At 39.9% G+C, this 17,788-nt stretch overlaps 1 protein-coding gene across 5 annotated transcripts in view; it reads right to left on the bottom strand.

The window, feature by feature from the left end:
* Window positions 1-17,788, bottom strand: part of PEAK1 (pseudopodium enriched atypical kinase 1) — a 151,523-nt gene that overhangs the window by 6,417 nt on the left and 127,318 nt on the right. For all 5 annotated transcript variants that reach the window (XM_023729842.1, XM_023729841.1, XM_023729843.1 and 2 more), the window contains one exon: window positions 11,059-11,804. In XM_023729842.1, coding sequence (XP_023585610.1) covers window positions 11,059-11,804 — 746 coding nt within the window. The remainder of the gene's footprint in view (window positions 1-11,058; window positions 11,805-17,788) is intronic.

Genomic DNA, 17,788 nt, shown 5'->3' with positions numbered 1-17,788 from the left:
CTGATGGGAGAAAAATCACCTCATATTTGTTTTGACTATGTATGGGAAAACCTGCTTAAAGTGCTGCCAATTTTGGCAGATTCTGTGATGTCTACATTTTCCAAATGGCAAGAAAAACCCGACCAGAGCCTCAGCCACAGCGACGCTAGAGGGAGCTACACTATCAGTATCCAGGAGTCATTTACACGTAAACCATGCAGCAAGAGAACAAAACCAGTGTGGTGAAGGTTGAATCTTCCTGTAAATACACCATAGGGCCTCTTTCTGGACGAGATTTCAGTTCTGTGAAGGCGACAATGCCAAATCCATGCAAAGGGAATGCTTTGTGTGAAGAGCACAAGCAGGAAGTGAAGCCCAGGGCTTGCCTGCTCATCAAGCCCACATCCGCCTCTTTGCCTAAGCCACTTCTCCACAGGAAGCCAGAGGAACACCAAAAGAGACAGCCAGCCAGCTGGTGGGCACACACCCACACTTAAGTCAATGTGCACAATGCACTGCAGGAGAAACAGAAGCTTGAGGGGAAACTGGGTGCTCCTCTGGGCTAATAAAGATCAGTGAGCGCAGACAAGTGGAAGGAGAAATATCGATTCCTGTCAAATGAGCACTGAAACAAGTATCTGCTGGATCCTCAGCACTTCCCATCTGTAAGGCATGGCAACCTGAAGCACTGTGGCCAGATCCCCAAATACAGGGGGTGGTGACCCCATAACCACCGACAAATCAACTGTTGGAAAAATGGAAAATGAAAAATATGCTTCTAGGATCAGAGCCAAATAACCCTCTCTTGAGACCTTTTCAGACCCAGGTCAAAGTTCACAACGCTCACACAAGCTGGATCTCAGCAGAGGAACAGAGCTTGACAATGGTTTCTCATGTACAGACTGAAAAGTTTAATTCCAAACATTCATTTTAGCTTAGGGGCTCTTTTTCTGTGTTGCTCATGGAAACTGCCTGCATACCTTTGAGGAAAATTTGCCATTATAAAGCATTTACGTTTGTAATAATGACCACAACTAAGACAGCTAACTTTTTAAAAAAGCAGACTGTGGGGGGTTTTAACTGTAAAGCCCCAGTTAAAGCAGCTGGGAAGGAGAAGCTAGAGTTTGGTGTCTAACATGACTGACCCTTTCAAAATACCCACAGTGCCTGTGGCTTATAAAGACGATGTACATCTTGCCCTTTGCAACTTTGAGAAGTAGGACAAGCACTCAGTTTAAGGCAATAAAGCAGGGAAATGGGGGGAAGGTGGTCATCTGGAAAGACAAGATGACATGTTTATGCAATTAATCAGTTGTTGAATAGAGTAGTGTTGCCCATTCTTCTTCACTTGATCTCTTCCTCATAAATTCTGCTAGAAATGCTGGTATTTGGGGAGAGGGGTCTGCTCACTGTCCTCTTTTCTTGTTTGACACACTCCCTTCAGAAAGCTCATGGCCTAAACCACTCATTTTATACTGCTGACTTCCAAATCTACATTTGCAACCCAGACTTGTCTCTGAGCTTTAGACTCATCTACACAACGGTCTACTTGGTTTCTCTTCATGGATGTCCCATACATGCCTTCAAACTCACCAGAACCAAACCTGAACTCCTCTTGCCACCAAACTCCCCGCTCTTCCCATATTCCCTCTTTTGGTGAATGGCTCCACCATCTGTTCCGACATCTGAATGAGAAACCAAGTTCACTCTGGATTTCACCTCCTTCTTCACTCTCTCCATCTAATTCCAACTCCTATTGATTTTGTTCCCAAATAACTTTCAAATTATCTTTTCTCCATCTCCACTGCTACCATCATCATCCCTTGCTTGGATTACCACAAAAGCTTTCTAATTGGTCTCCCTGCCTCTCATATGACTCCCTTCAAATACACCTTCCACATGGCCACCAGAGCCATCTTTCAAAACCACAACTCTGATCATATCGCTTGCCTATTTAAACTTCCCAGTGGCTCACAGAATAAAGTCCTGCCCTCACCTCCCTTTCTAGTCTTATTCCCACCTCTCTTTCACTCGCTGCATCAAGTGTTCTCTGTGTTTGGGGCCCCCTCTTCATCCCTCATCTGCCTGAGAGACTCCTACTTATTCTTTCAAAGCCCTTCTCAGGTGTCACTTCTGTCAGAGAGAGCGAGAGAAAGCTAAATACCCTAAGCCTCCTTTCTGTGTCACATCTGTATCTTATACATGTTTCTGCTAGTAAAGTCATCACATTTTTTGTCTATTTAAGAGTAGATGTCTGTATCTTTCGGGCCTAGCACAGAGCAATGCACACAGTACATGCTCAATATGACTGTAGCAAATACTGAGGAGTGGCTACAATCTGATCTGGGGTAGCCACAAGGTTTATTTACTCAGAGCAGCTAGAATATATGAACAGCTTTTATAAAACAGATGGAAGTTGGCAAGGTGATGAGGAAGGGGCAATGGTAGACAAATATGAATAATAAACACTCATGACCTGACTATGCAAATGAATAAAATCTGAACAATGAGGGCTGTCTGCTAGTCCACTGGGTCCCAGAAGCACACTGATTTTGCACTGCACAGAACTACACAGCACAGTATTATTCTTCATCATTCCACTCAGTTTTCTCTTCTTTTCCGCAAAGAAAGCAGTAAGTACAAAATACAGGGACTCTTCCAGAATATTTTACATCAGCTTTTATTTTTTCCATTATGGGCCCAGTCAACCTAGTATGCCTTCAGTCAACTTCTACTTTATCAGCAGGTAATCTCATTTCCATCTCACACTATGCATTTTACAGGGCCACAGTGAGACTGAAGTGAGATGGATATTGTAGAGGGACAAAAATGAGAAACACTGAAGGTCATATACACTGTACCATCTGTGCTATTTTGTCACATTACACAAAAGCACAACTGCAAATGCGATAGAGTATAGGATGGAACTCTGCAAATTCTAAACTGATATCCAGTATTTGGCACAACCTTGCTCTAAGAATACAGGCTGATCACTGATTGACCTCCATTCCTTAGTCTGCCAGAGGTGTATTGCTTTACTTGCTGCTAGAGAACTAAGATACATGCACACATACTCAATACTGCTACAACTATATTCAAAATAATATTAAGTGTTTAATATATAAAATGCCAGCTGGGCCTAAAGTACTGTATTTTTACGCAAGTAATGCACACATTATACATTTTTTGCCAACCGCGCAAACCACCTTGCTATTTTTGTAAGCGGGCAAGCCCCGTGTTATATGTGTAGGCGCGTTATCTGTGAAAAATACAGTACTCAGAACTCCAAGCTGTAAGAATCTGCTATGAGACCTGTCAGGCAAGCCAGGTAATTTACAGCTTGAATTACTACAGAAATGTTCACATGCCCAACTCATTTTGGAGCCTAGAAGAGAAATTCAGGAAGGCAACTGTATAAGATTTTACTATTTTATTTGAGAGTTATACTCATTAAATCTTTACAAGCTCCCACTCAATACATGGATCAAAAGAAAAGCACTTGTGTTTCTGAGTCAGTAATTTAGGCTGATAGAATGATACCAGGGATGTTCACACTAGAGAAACTGAGGCACAGAGTAGCTCATTAACCAGCTCAGGGCCCAGATGAGGAATTCAATTAATTTGATTCCCAACTTATAATTCCCAACTACATCATCTCACCTCGTTAATTAAAGCCAGAGATCCCTTCTCCCATGGGATAATTCATTTTGATTCCAGGTTTACATGAGCCTCCAAAACCTCTCCTTTCCAAACTAATTCCCAATTGAGATTCTTAGGTGCTTCTATATACATTCACCTCTGCTATGAAGTGGACACTAATCTAGGATGACTATGAGTATGTGTAGTTGTTTGCTGATCAATCACTTGCTGTCAAGTTTCAATGTTGGGCATATTTATGTTGAATTATGAAAGTGGAAGTGGTTTTCCCCACTAGTTTTTTCCTTGTTACTAAGCCAATAATTAACTGCCTGTTTCGATAGTCTGAACTAGTTGTAAATTCCTACCAATCATAGTTATTCCTGTTAATGCTTTTTCATTTAGTGTCTTGCTTTCTCAGTATCCACCCAAATGAGATAAATGGAGGCTCTGTACTCAAAAATACAGTAAAATATGCTGGTCTCCACAGTTCACCTCTACTTTATTATAAGCTTTTAACAAGATTCTTAGAATAGCTGGAAGAAAGGAGGCAGCCGCACTGCTATAATAGGGAAGCGTACATCTTCACTGAGCTTTGTGGGTTCTGTCCTTGAGAACAAAGACCTGGATTCCTTTAAAAGGAGAAAATACCTACTGCCCAAATTTGGGATGGTTGGAAAAATAACTCAGAAATTTATACCTTTAGCTTATGTGAGATTTTCATCATTTTTTCCCTCAAAGTAATTTTAGCCAAATTTCTTTTGTCGTCTCACATGGCAGCACTTGCTATAAAATGATCTCATGAGAGCAGTGAAGAAAGAATGTCCCACTGAGAATGAGCCATAATTGACCAACCCTCCACCCCTGCTTCTAGGCAAAAGGCTGTCATTTGTCCACTCAGGGACAATGCGGAGGCACTGCAGGACCAGTGGACTGACTTAGGTAACAAAACACGAAATGTTCTGTCCTGGGAGTCAGGAGGAGGCCTGCCATGAGACTGGTGACCCTAACAAAAGTGATTGTTCCTCCCTGGTCTCAGTTCTCTCCCGTGGAGAATGGTGAAGGCCCTTCCAAAGTTCACTCTAGTCTATTTGGAGAATTATGTGTTTGATCAGTGGCTACTCAGATTCTTTGAAAGAAAGAAAAAGTAAGGTAGATTTTATTTAGAGAGCAGAGAAGTTAAGTTCATGGTAAGTTCATGTTAAGTTTTATTTAGAGAGCAGGGAAGTTAAGGGCTGGAGGCCAGCCAGTATGAAGCCCACAGAGACAGACAGACCTGGGTGGTGGCTTGCCAAATGGAAGTGAGGGGATAAAAGGAGACATGGCTAAGACAGAAATAGGAGTTTAAGGTTAAATATTGTTTGGGCATCAGTTTGGACTTTCCTTCACCAAAACACTTTCTTAAAACATAGGCTGTGCTCACTGCCTCCACCTTCCATTCTCCCTCGAACTCACTGCATCTGATATTCACCTTCACTGTTACCGAGATTGTATTTCTTTGACGTTTACCAGAGACTGAGCTCCTGCCTTCTTTTCAGCCCTCACTCTGCTCAACCCCTTTGCAGCCCTGGATTGTTAATTCCCCCACCCTGTGTCTTGAGGTTCTCTTCTTCCCTGTCCTATGGGACCCTGTCCTCTGCTACTGCTTTTCCAATTGCTCCAATAGCTCCTGCTTTCAGTCACTTAGATGCGGGTCTTTTCCCACTTTGTGACTCTTTCATTGTAATCTCATATATTCCCATAGTTTGAACTAAATCAAGTCTATGAGAGGCCTGGGTAACCATATTTCTGGCCCTGACCTCTGTGAGTATTGTTATACTTTTATCTGGCTACTGGGCTTCTCTCAACTTGGCTGTCCCATGAGCATGATCCGCAGTGAGCTCATCTTTCTGGCTTTTCCGATTTGTATTTCAGTTAATGGCATCACCATCCTCCTGGGGTTGTTTAGCCTTGAAATTGTAGCATCACTACCCTGATCCCACACCCAGATCCTCATCACACTCAGTCTACTGCACTTTCCAGCTCTTTTACCATCTGTCCCTTCTTTTCCTCTGTCCTATTCCAGGGCTTTATTAACCTGGGCTACTGCAATAGCATAGTGATTGGCTTCTTTGCCTCTCATCCTTCTCCCCGCTTCCACCAGAGTCATCTTCCAAAATAATTTATCTTATGTTATTCCTCTGTTTAGAAATCCTTAGCAGCTTCCCACAAAATATGAAGTCCAACCTCTTAACTTCATCATTCAAAGTGTCTAAATTTGATACTAAATTTCCATAGTCTACTTTTCCACCACTCTCTCCATGCACTATATTAGCCACAAAAAATAGCTAAAGCTCAGTGTAAAGTGGACATGAAAGACCCTTTCTTTATTGGCCCTGAGATAAGGGCTAACAATGGCTTCTTCCATTCATTAATCTTCATTCATGTTTACATCTTTACTCTGAACCTTCATTATAATCTGTCTTGCTTAAGAGTGATTTATGCCTTTGTATGTCTTTCCAACTGAAATATAAGCTCCTTGAGGGCAAGGCTTCTGTATTATTCATTTGTATTTCTGTAAGCCCACACAGATATCACAATATTTTATATAGTAAGCGTTTGTTGAAAGGTCAAGAAATATTTATTGAATGCCCACTATAAGTGATACTGTACTAGATGCTAAGGATAAAGATTATATTAGCCATGGTCCCTGCCATGTAGCCGCTCAAGTGTAATAATGGGGAGGGGAGACATGTTCCTGTAGTTGTGTAACTAGAGTGCTATATAATTGCGTCACTATAAAAAAATCAAAAAACAAAAACTCATTGCTGCTGAGTTGACTCCAACTCATAGCAACCCTATAGGACAGAGTAGAACTGCCCCATAGGGTTTCCATGGAGTGGCTGGTGGATTCAAACTGCCGACCTTTTGGTTAACAGCCGAGCTCCTAACCACTGTGCCACCAGGGATCCAAAACTAGCACAGGATGATTCTGATCCATCGACCTCTGGGTTAGAGGCCCAGCACAGTTCCGCTGCACCACTCTGCTCCTCTGTGTAATGACAACAGTGTATAACTGTGTAACTATAGCAGAGGTTAAGAGCTCGGCTGCTAACCAAAAGTTGGCAGTTCGGATCCACCAGCCGCTCCTTGGAAACTCTATGGGGCACTTCTACTTTGTCCTATAGGGTCACTATGAGTTGGAATCAACTTGATGGCAATGGGTTTGGGTTTTTTTTAGTATAGCACAATAAGTACTGTCATAGAGAAATCCATTAGGTATAGTGTGGGCATACAGGGAGAAGCCATCACCATGTTCTCAGAAGATCAGAGAAGAAAGTTCAGAGAGCTTGGTGTTCTTTAAGGACACACAGGCGCGTTCTAGGCACATGAGAAGAGAATGGAGGAGCATCCATTTACTGAACACTTACTTTGTGCCAAATGATGCTCTGAGTATCATATACATCTTTATGTACATATTATCTCATGGGAATTTTCACATCAGCTTTAAGAAAATGAAGTATTTTCCTCCGTTTTACAGATAAAGATACTGGGCTGAGAAAAAGGCCAAGGTAACATAGCTAATAAGTTGCCAAAGCACAAATTTGAACCCAGGTCTGTCTAACTTAAAAGCCCAAATTCTTAATTATTATGTCAGCAGTCCTCAAATTTTGTGTGTGGGAACCACCTGGGGCGGGGGGTGCTTGTTACAAATGTAGTTTCCTAGGCCCCACTCCCAGAGATTATATGATTCTGTAGGTCTGGTCTAGATCAAAAATCCACATTTTTTAAATGAGGACCCCTCAGGTGAACTTGCAATAGGTCACCTGCAGATCACAATGCAGAAATTCTTCACTGTATCATACTGTCTCCCAGAAGAGCAGTCCAGACAGAAGAAACAGTATGTGCAAAGACAGGCAGCATGAAGCCGAAGCGATTTATAATTTATGCTAGAGAATGGGAATATACAGATGAATAACTCAGGGTACCTGCCTCCACGAAGTTTAGTATCAAATGATCCAATACTTCTAATGCTCTCATTTTTTTTTCATTAAAAAGATATAGCATCTTTTTTTTTTTGTCAAAATCAAAATAACCTATAATATTACCACTCTAACATAGCAATTATTTGCATATTACCATTTTGTAGGCCAATTCTGTTAAAGTTATGATCATACTATTTGGTATTCTGCTATTTTCATGTTACATCTTACAAAAAATGTTTTCCATAATTTTTGTAATTATCATTTTTAATGGCTGCAAAACATTCCATTGGGCTGATGTGCCATAATTTGTTAAACAGTTTCCTTAATATCAGACATTTAGGTTGTTTGCAATTTTTGGCAGTACTTAAATTTTGAGGCTGTTGGCATTTGTAGCTTTCTCTCATAGATTTTAAAGAAAGAAGATGTTTATGTCTTCAAAGGAATGAGGAAGAAAATATCTAAGTTCAGAATCTATCTAAATATGTTCAGGCTAGTGCCTAATATTAAAGAAGAATAATAGTGGGTGATCTACAGAATGCTGAGCACTAATTTTCCATTATTGCTAATAACAATAATGTATTACTTTACTATATTTTTATATATACTTTAAAGTTTATAAAGCAGTTACACTACATAAACACATATGGATTGTAACAGTCTCATGAGGTAGGTAAGGTAGTTAGTAGTATCTATTGATGTGAAAACCAAGAGAGGTTACATGACTTAAGAATACACAGCAATAGATTTAGAACTTGGACCCATGTTAGCTGACTCCAAATCTACTTCTCTTTGTTCTGTATTGTGATGCCTTTTGGTTTAAGAACAATAAAAATAATAAAGCTATTCACACTGAATGAAAAGTGGATTAAATATGAAAGAAGAAACCCCCAAACCTAGTAAAAGTCCTAAGCTGAAACCAACTAGTATCTATTTTGTAGCAAAGACAACTCAACACCCAAAGTAAAGATCTCTGTCACTGGAGGAGATCTGTTAATTAAATAGTATACTTTGACTTTCAAATTGCTAAATTCTCTCACTGGCTTCCTTTTGCAACACTTTAAAGACCTTTTAGTCTCTTCAGAGACAGTCATACCTGTTAGCCTGCTCTAAATTCCATTAGTATGGGAAGGGATCTTTTAAGAAGACAGTAAAAATTGTTTGGGTCAATTGCTGGTCTCTTTTGCTTATCTCTGCAAAGGTAGGGTTCACAATGTCCTAGTAGTTTATTCCTCGAAGGTTGTACAATCAATTGGGTACTTCTGGAAATGCCCAGAAGGTCTTCAAAGAGACATTTATATTCAGCATTTAGTGTAAAACATCCTTTCCCAAACCTGCCAACAACTCCCAGTATATCATCACTTGCCACCTGTTCTTTGGAGATTGCTTTTGCATCATTACAAGCAAAGAAATCAATACCAGACCATTGATTTGGGGAAGAGACAAGATTGCAAGGCAATAATACATAAAGTTAGTCAAGCCCTACTTCTCAATTGTTTTCAAAGAACAAATAGTTCAATGCCTCTTTCTGAAATAGGTACTCATCCTGCATTGGTGATCTTGTAGCCATAAAGACGCAAGACAGATGAAGCACCATAACCCCAATTGACACAACAGCTCTTGAGAGCTACACACAATTTCAAAATGCCTTTTTAGAGTCGATAGTGATGTATTAACTCTGAATCTGGATCCCCTCTCTGCAGTCTGCCGCTCAGTTTAATTTAAAAAGTGTAGGCTGGAGCGTGAGGTCACTTTGCCGGTGCCACCAGACAATCAAGTGGTGTATGTGCTGCAACTGCAGAGAGTAGCTAGCTGAAGATCTGGCCCAAACATACATTCCATCTTGACAGACAGGTTAGGTCAATCTTTTACCTTATCCATTAATTTACTAAAACACCATCTGGTCTTACTAAGCCAAATTAACACGTAAAAGTCATTTAGATATGTTAATTGGTTTTGAACCAGTGAATAGAATCAGTAAAAAGGGACTACAGGAATGGAGAACATTACTTTAGATTATATAGAGCTTTCGTGTTTTCCAAAACCCTTTCACATGTATTTTATCTCAGTAGATCCTCATCTCAATCCTATAAAAGAAGATGGATCATCATCATAAACATCTGAAGCCTGCCTGTTGCCGTCGAGTCAATTCCGACTCATAGTGACCCTATAGGACAGAGTAGAACTGCCCTATAGAGTTTCTAAGGAGCACCTGGTGGATTCGAACTGCCAACTTTTATCGTTAGCAGTTGTAGACTTAACCACTACGCCACCAGGGTTTCCAAACATCTGAAAGAGGAGGAATTGAGGCTCAAGGATTGTTACTCTCTTAAAGTGACCTAGGGAAGAAGCTAAGGGGTAGTGAAAAAAATGAACATTTACCAGAGGCACTGTGTTGGGAACATTTGTACTTTGTTATCCTTTAACCAAACAACAGCCCTGTGAGATGGGTACCATTATCATCCTCTTTTAAAGCTGAGGAAATTGAGACTCAGAGAAGCAACTTGTGACAAAGCTACCAAGTGGCAGAGTCAGAATTTGAACCCAGACCTTTCCAGCTTCAAAGTCGGATGTACTTTGCTGTTACAGTGAATGTAACTGTTACTTTTGAAGCAATGGATTGCCTGATATCTCCTGATTCTCAAGTCCTCGATAAAATGCTTGACTCTGTGGCGATGTACATATAAGAAATAGTAAGTGACATGATGGACAAAGTGTAGGCCATGGGTCAGAGAGAACTGAGTTTAAATTCCAGTTCTACTAGTTGGCAGCTGTGTGACCAACCCTAAGGAAGTCAGCTCTCCACTCCGAGCTTCATTTTCCTCATCTGTCACATGGACAAAAAGATCTTAATCTCATAAAGTTAATGTGACAATTACATTATATAACATATGTAAAGGTCCGGGCACATCAACAAATATTAGTTATCTTCCTCTATGTTTCTCCAGAAAGTAGAGGAGTAGATAAGTAGTGGGGGTAAACAAAGATCTCTTATTTGGTAGAGAATAAAGACAGAAACATGAAGTGGAAGGTATATAATAGACCTCATTATTATAGCTAGCCTTCGAAGAGAGCTGCAGTTCAAGAATTACTTAAAGAAGACTTCTCTGACTTCTAGAGTCTGGGTTAAGGTCCTTCCAAGCTTCCACAGAATTCTATTTATCTCTAACTTAGTGCTCAATATACTGGGTTGTAATTCTGTCTCTTTACATATCTGTCTTCTCCTCTAGATAATAAGGCCCCTGTTTATTAAGTATCTGGTTTAAGGCAGATGTTCAAAGACTTTTTGATGAATAGAGGAAAAAAAGGAGGAAAGAAGAACAGACCCATATGGGGAGAGCAACTGGAGTCACATAATAACATATGTATAAATTTTTGTATGGGAAAAAAAAAAAATATATATATATATAAAAGAATAGACCCAGCCCAATGAACAGTCTGTTATATTAAGATTAAAATCAGATTTACATTATTTTCTTACCTTGACTGCATAGTTATTGAGTGGATCTTTTGCATATGAAGCTGTGTAGTAAACTGCATCACCTGCCTCACAACATGGCTTGTCGCTAGTTAGCCTGAAGTCTGACCAGCTGTCCACCCCAAAACGGAGTTGGTCTTTCTGCCCAGCCATGAAGAGGTCTTCACATTTAAGAGCCAGTTTCTTCAAGGCATCTGTATAAAGGCTTCGGATTTTACCCACCACTTCCTCCCGATTCTCAAGTCCTCGATAAAGTGCTTGCCTCTGTGGCTTCTGGATGCTTCGGCCCTGTCTGCAAGAGGGACCACGCCGGCTGGACAGGGACTCCGTGCTGTTGGAAAATTTGTCTTTAATACTGAGAGTGGTTAAGCTGGAGATGCTGTTTGCTGCCGAAGGGACAGGTCTCTCCTTGTGCAAAGGTCTTTCCAGGGAGTCATAAGACTCAATGTCCAGTCCCTTGAGTTCAGAGCTGATGGAAGAGCCAGCACTGCTGGCATCCCAGTTGGGGTCGATATCATAGGTGGGATTAGCCATGACACAAAGACTACTTTCTAGGGATTTCTGGAGGTCTTTGGAGATTGGCTCTGTGTTGGCTCTTATGATCATTTTCTTTGGCAGTGGGGGAGGTGTGGGTTGGGAAGAATTAGGTGCTTCTTGGTCAGTTTTACCCCCAAAGGTAATGGCATCATCCAAAGCTCCCTTTGGCTGCCGTGGATGCTTGGGAGGTATCATGGCTGCTCTAGATTGCCCTGTATTGTTAAAAAAAAAAAAAAAAAAAAAAACAGGGGAGGGGGAAGAGAATAAAAATAATTAAGTTTTCATTCTTGTGACTTAAATGAAACTTAAGCAGAAATGAGTGATGTAGTCATTGGACTACAAGAAGTTAACGCCTCGATTCAAAATGGGGAAAGAAAACAACCAAAGAACAGATATTGAAACACTGAAGCTATAAGTCCAAGACTTGGTGAGAGCAACAAATGTGAATAATGTCTTAGCATCTCTCTGCCAGAGCAACAGGTGACCAGTTTGGGTGATAGCCTTTGTTTCTGAAAAGGGATCCCAATTCTCCAGTCCTGTTCCCCAGAGTGCTGGATTCACCACATCACAAAACTCAGGAATGACACTCAAATATACTCACCTTGTGACACAGTAGAGATGACATCATTTGTGGAGAAAGAAAATACTTGGGAGCGTTAATATAAACAGAATTGAAACCAGCAATGGGGCCTCTAGACAGGTGCTCAGCAGATACTATTCTGTTCTTTTAACTTTGTCCAAAATTACACTGTATTGTATATAGTACTTGTCATTTTTGATCCAATGCATTTAAATACAATTTCATAAACCATGTTTTTTTATTTTACCACAGAGATGGATTCTAGCACTGCTTAAACTGGTCTATGTGTAAGATTTCTGTGATTGTGGTAAGGAAACAGTGTATATGAACAGTCAGTCGCTGTTTCAAACAGACATTCACAAACTCTTATGTAACTCTATTTTATTTTTTAGGGCATATCAGATATGACTTGAGAGATGCTACTTTCGAAATCTGGACCATCTTTTAAAAGCCCTAGTTAAAATACTAGCCATCTCTGCTTACTTTCCCGATTTATGCTTAGAAGAATATAAAACACAATTGCATGTGTTCAATGATACCTTTAAGCTTACTGTACAATTGGGAGTGGACATTATTTTTTAAAGATATAGAAATATACCATGAAGTTTTTATAACAGCTATTAAAATTATTCATGCTGTTAAAATGAGGCCTCCATTCAATATCTGAGTTAACAGCATAATGTTCTTACTGATGATCAGATAGAGTGGATGACACGGGAGGTCCTCAGTGGGATAATGAATAGAGGAATGGTTTGTTAAAAGTCACGTCCTTGTAGTAATGCCAAGGGTAAGCACCAATATAAACTGTGATTGTAATGATAATAATATATTCCATTTCCTATGCATACAACCATCCTCAGGAATACCTAAGAGTTTTTACAAACTGTGACAACATATACAGCAAACCTAACGGCCTCCTTTCTCCACCAAACACATGTAGCAATATTTTTACAATGCATAGAGCTGTATTAAATATAAACAAAAATATACATAGGAAGAGCGTGAAAGTGAGAGAAAGAAGATGAGAATGCTAAGAGGGCTAGGACTTTTGTTTTATTCATTGTTGTATCCTCTTGTGCCAAGAACAGGGCCTGGATATAATCGATGCTCAATAAATATTTCTTAAAAGACTGAAGGAATAAACATTTAGGGCTGAAAGAGAAAAAGTGTTAAAATTGTATATGTATCTATAACAAGGAAAAAAGATTGAATTAGTAATCTAAACACTTCCTACAAAGTAAAACCCAGGACCAGATGGGTTTACTGGTGAATTCTACCAATGTATAAACAAGAATTAGTATCAATCTTTCACAGCCTCTTCCAAATGAGAGGAGGGGGGAACACTTCCCATTTCATTCTATGAGGTCAATATTATCCAGATGCCAAACCCAGCAAAGACTAATATCCCTTTTGAATATCCTCAGAATATACTAGCAAACTGAATCTAGGAATATTTAAAAAGGACTATACACCATGACCAAGTGGGATTTATCCTAGGAATGCAAGGTTGGTTTAACATCTGAAAATCAATCAGTGTAATACATACCATATTAATAAAGGAAAACAAACAACAAACAAAAAAAAAAACACACGATCATCTCAATAGATGCAGAGAAAGCATTTGACAAAATCCAGTACCCTTTCATGATAAAAACACTCAATAAACTAGGAATAGAAGGGAACCACCTCAATCTGATAAAGAGCATCTACAAAAAAACCAAGAAGTAACATCATACTTAATGGTAAAAGACTGGAAATTTCCCCCTTAAGATCAGACACAAGAGAAGTTTTCACCACTTCTATTCTACATTGTACTAGAGGTTCTAGCCAGGGCAATTAGGGAAGAAAAAGAAATAAAAGCATCCAGATTGGAAAGTAAGAAGTAAAACTATCACTATTCACAGATGATCTAATTTCATATGTAGAAATGGGTCCCTCGGTGGCATAAGCAGTTAAGTGCTCGACTACTATCTAAAAGGTTGGCAGTTTGAACCCACCCAGAGGCAATTCAAAAGACAGGCCTGGCAATCTGCTTCTGGAAGGTCACAGCCTTGAAAACCCTATGGAGCAGTTCTACTCTGCACACAGGGGGTTGCCATGAGTCGTAATCAACTCCACAGCAACTAACAACAACAACAATTCACAGATAAAGTAATCTTATACACAGAAAATCCTAATGAATCCACAAAAACAAACAAACAAACCAAAAAACAAAAACCCAACTATCAGAACTAATATCTAGTTCAGCAAAGTTACAGGATAGAAGACAATATAAAAAATAAATTTTATTTCTATACATTAGTAATGAACAATCCAAAATTGAAACTAATAACTGCATTTACAATATCATCAAAAAGAATAAATTAACAACAAAAAGATAAGCAACCCAATTAAAAAATGGGCAAAGGACTCGAACAGACATTTTTCCAAAGAACATGTACAAATGGCCAGTAAGTACATGAAAAGATGCTCAGTGTCATTACGGAAATGCAAATCAAAACTACAATGAGATATCACTTCACACTCATTATCAGAAAAACGGCTATTATCAGAAAAACTGAAAATAACAAGTGCTGGAGAAGATGTAGAGAGATTGGAACACTTGTACATTGCTGGTGGGAATGTAAAATGGTGCAGCCACTGTGGAAAATAGTTTGGCAATTCCTCAAAAAGTCACCATATGATATAACAATTCCACTCCTAGGAACATACCCAAAAGACTTAAAAGCAGGGACTCAGATATTTGTACAACAATGTTCACTGTAGCATTATTCACAATAGCCAAAAGGTGGAAACACCCCAAATCAACAACGTCAACAGAAGAATGGATAAACAAAATGTGGTATATACACATAAGGAAAATGGAGTATTATTCTGCCAATATGCACATGAAAAGATGCACAATGTCAACCATTAGGGAAATGTAAATCAAAACCACAATGAGATACCACTTTACACTCACTAGAATGGCTAATGGTTAAGTGCTCGGCTGATAACTGAAAGGCTCATGGTTCAAACCCACCCATTGTCTCAGTGGGAGAAAGATCTGGTGGTCTGCTCCCATAAAGATTACAGCCTAGAAAACCTTACAGGGCAGTTCTACTCTGTCATATGGGGTCGCTATGAATTGAAATTGACTCGGTACATAACAACAACAATAGGATGGCTAAAATAAAAAAGACAGACAATTAACAAGTGTGTAAGGATGTGGAGACACTGGAACGCTCATTCATTACGAAGGGGATTGTAACATTGTATAGCCACTTTGGAAAAGTTTGGCAGTTCCTCAAAAAGTTAAGCATAGAGTTGCCATATGACCCAGCAATTCAATTCCTAGGTATATATGTAAGAGAAGTTAAAATATATGTCTTCACAGAAACTTGTACATGAATGTTCATTGCAGTATAATTCATAATAGCTGAACTATGGAAACAACCCAAATGTCCATCAACTGATTAATGGATACATAAAACAGTATAGCCATATAATGCAGTATTATTCAGCCATAAAACGGAATGAAGTACTGATACATGCTATGACTTGGACGAACCTTGAAAATATGCTAAGTGAAAGAAGGAAGACACAAAAGGCCACATAGTGTATTACTCCACTTATGTGAAATGTCCAGAATAGACAATTTCATTGAGACAGAATGTAGATGAGTGGTTGCCAGGGGCTAAGTGGAGGTGAGAATGGGGAGTGACTGCTAATGAGTTTCTTTTTGGGATGATGAAAACGGTCTGGAATTAGATAATGGTGATGGCTGTACAACTCTGTGAATATACTAAAAGCCAGTGAACAGTATACTCTAAAAGGGTGAATTTTAAGGTGTGTAAATTATATCTCAATAAAGCAAATGGACACTCCGTTCTTAGAAACCATCATAAATTCAGTTTTCAGTTACAACTTCCCATTCCTCTGTGGCCTTAGCATCACCAAGGTCATAGGGACTCAGCATTTACTAAACTCTTCCTGTGATGGTGAGGCCTCCTTCCCAGACCTACCTCAGTCTTATTTTTCCCTGGTTAATGTCAGAAGTTAGAGCCATATTTTATTCAGAAGATGACAGAAATATGCTCTGCTGTGTCAAAATGAGAAAGCCCTCATATTCCATTGGTGACCCGGACCTTTCAGAGACGAAGTGCTATGGAGAAGGTTAGAAGCAGTGAACTGCACCAGCTCAAGCCCTTATCATCCTTGTCTGGCTACTGTGACAGGCTCATGATTGCTTTCCTCCAGTTCTGTCTTGCTCACTGCACTATCCACTGGAGAGAATTTTTTCCAACACCAAAGCTGATCATGGCAGTCCTCTGCTTAAAATCCCCCAGTGTCCTCAGGATCAAGTCCCAATCTCCGATTACAGCAAGTAAACCTTTCATGACCTGGCGTTGGTGTACCTCTTTCTCTTACAGCATTCCCCTTGCATATTAGGCCCCAGCTACCAAATTGCCTGCAGTGTCTTCAGCGCTCTTAGCTACTTCATGCTTCCTTTGTCTCTGTGCCTTTTCTCCCACAGCCTTCTCTTTCAGGAATGGCCTCTCTGCCCTCTCATCTTCAAACACTCTCTCCTCTGGGGAATGTTTCTTACTTCACCCTCCAAAATTGACCCCTCCTTCTTTGGGGCCCTAGATACACCCTAAGAATATTTGTCTCTTAGCACTTACAACTATACTTGTACGCCTGTCTGAATCCCCTACTGATTTGCTCATTGAGGGCAGACACAACATCTCATTTGCATATCCAGGACCAAGCAAAGAATCAGGCTATGAGTGGCTGATTAGTATATGTATGAAGATTGAATAAATGGAAGAGAAAACTGGAAACATGAGCCTATTCTTGCTCCTTCCAATGAGGGCCCACTATCTACCCATTTCTTCAAATCAGAACAAACAAAAATAATCATGGAGAATTCTAAAAGTGCTGTTTTTTTTTTTTCCTTTTATTTTCCCAGAACTGGCAAGTGAGAGGAAACCCTCGCGGCATAGTGGTTAAGAGTTATAGCCGCTAACCAAAAGGTCAGCAGTTTGAAACCACCAAGCGCTCCTTGGAAACTCTGAGGCAGTTCTACTCTGTCCTATAGGGTCGCTATGAGTTGGAATCGACTTGATGGCAACGGGTTTGGTTTTTTTTTCTTGGCAAGTGAGACAAGGTCTATTACCGTCCGGAGCTCTTTCATGCTTATCTGAGGAGTGGGAAGAGGGCTGATCATGGCACTTTCCACTACCTACAGAATAAAATCCAAACTCCTCAGCAAGCTGGTCAAGGCTCTCAGTCTTATCTATCACTATTTCTCATCGGCCCTTCTACCTGAGTCACTCACCTTCTGTTCTTTTAATATGCTCCATGTTTTTATTTTTACATCCCTGCCTCAGCAAAGGTGTTCCATCCTAACTTGACTTGTTGAAATTCTACTCTTTTTTCAAAGCCCAGCTCAAATGTCTCCTTTCTACTCAAGCTTTCCCTACTCTTTACTTTGCCACCTCCAAATTGGAAGCCATCACTTCCTCTGTGTTTTCTTAGTACCTTTCGGCTCTATTAAAGCATTTTTGGAGCCCTGGTGGCACAGTGGTTAAGAGCTTGGCTGCTAACCAAAAGGTTGGCAGTTCGAATCCACCA

The sequence above is a fragment of the Trichechus manatus genome, unplaced genomic scaffold (assembly GCF_000243295.1).
Source record: "Trichechus manatus latirostris isolate Lorelei unplaced genomic scaffold, TriManLat1.0 scaffold00030, whole genome shotgun sequence".
NCBI classification, from domain to species: Eukaryota; Metazoa; Chordata; class Mammalia; order Sirenia; family Trichechidae; genus Trichechus; species Trichechus manatus.
Note: the sequence above shows the minus strand (reverse complement) of the source record. Positions and strands in the feature narration are given on the sequence as shown.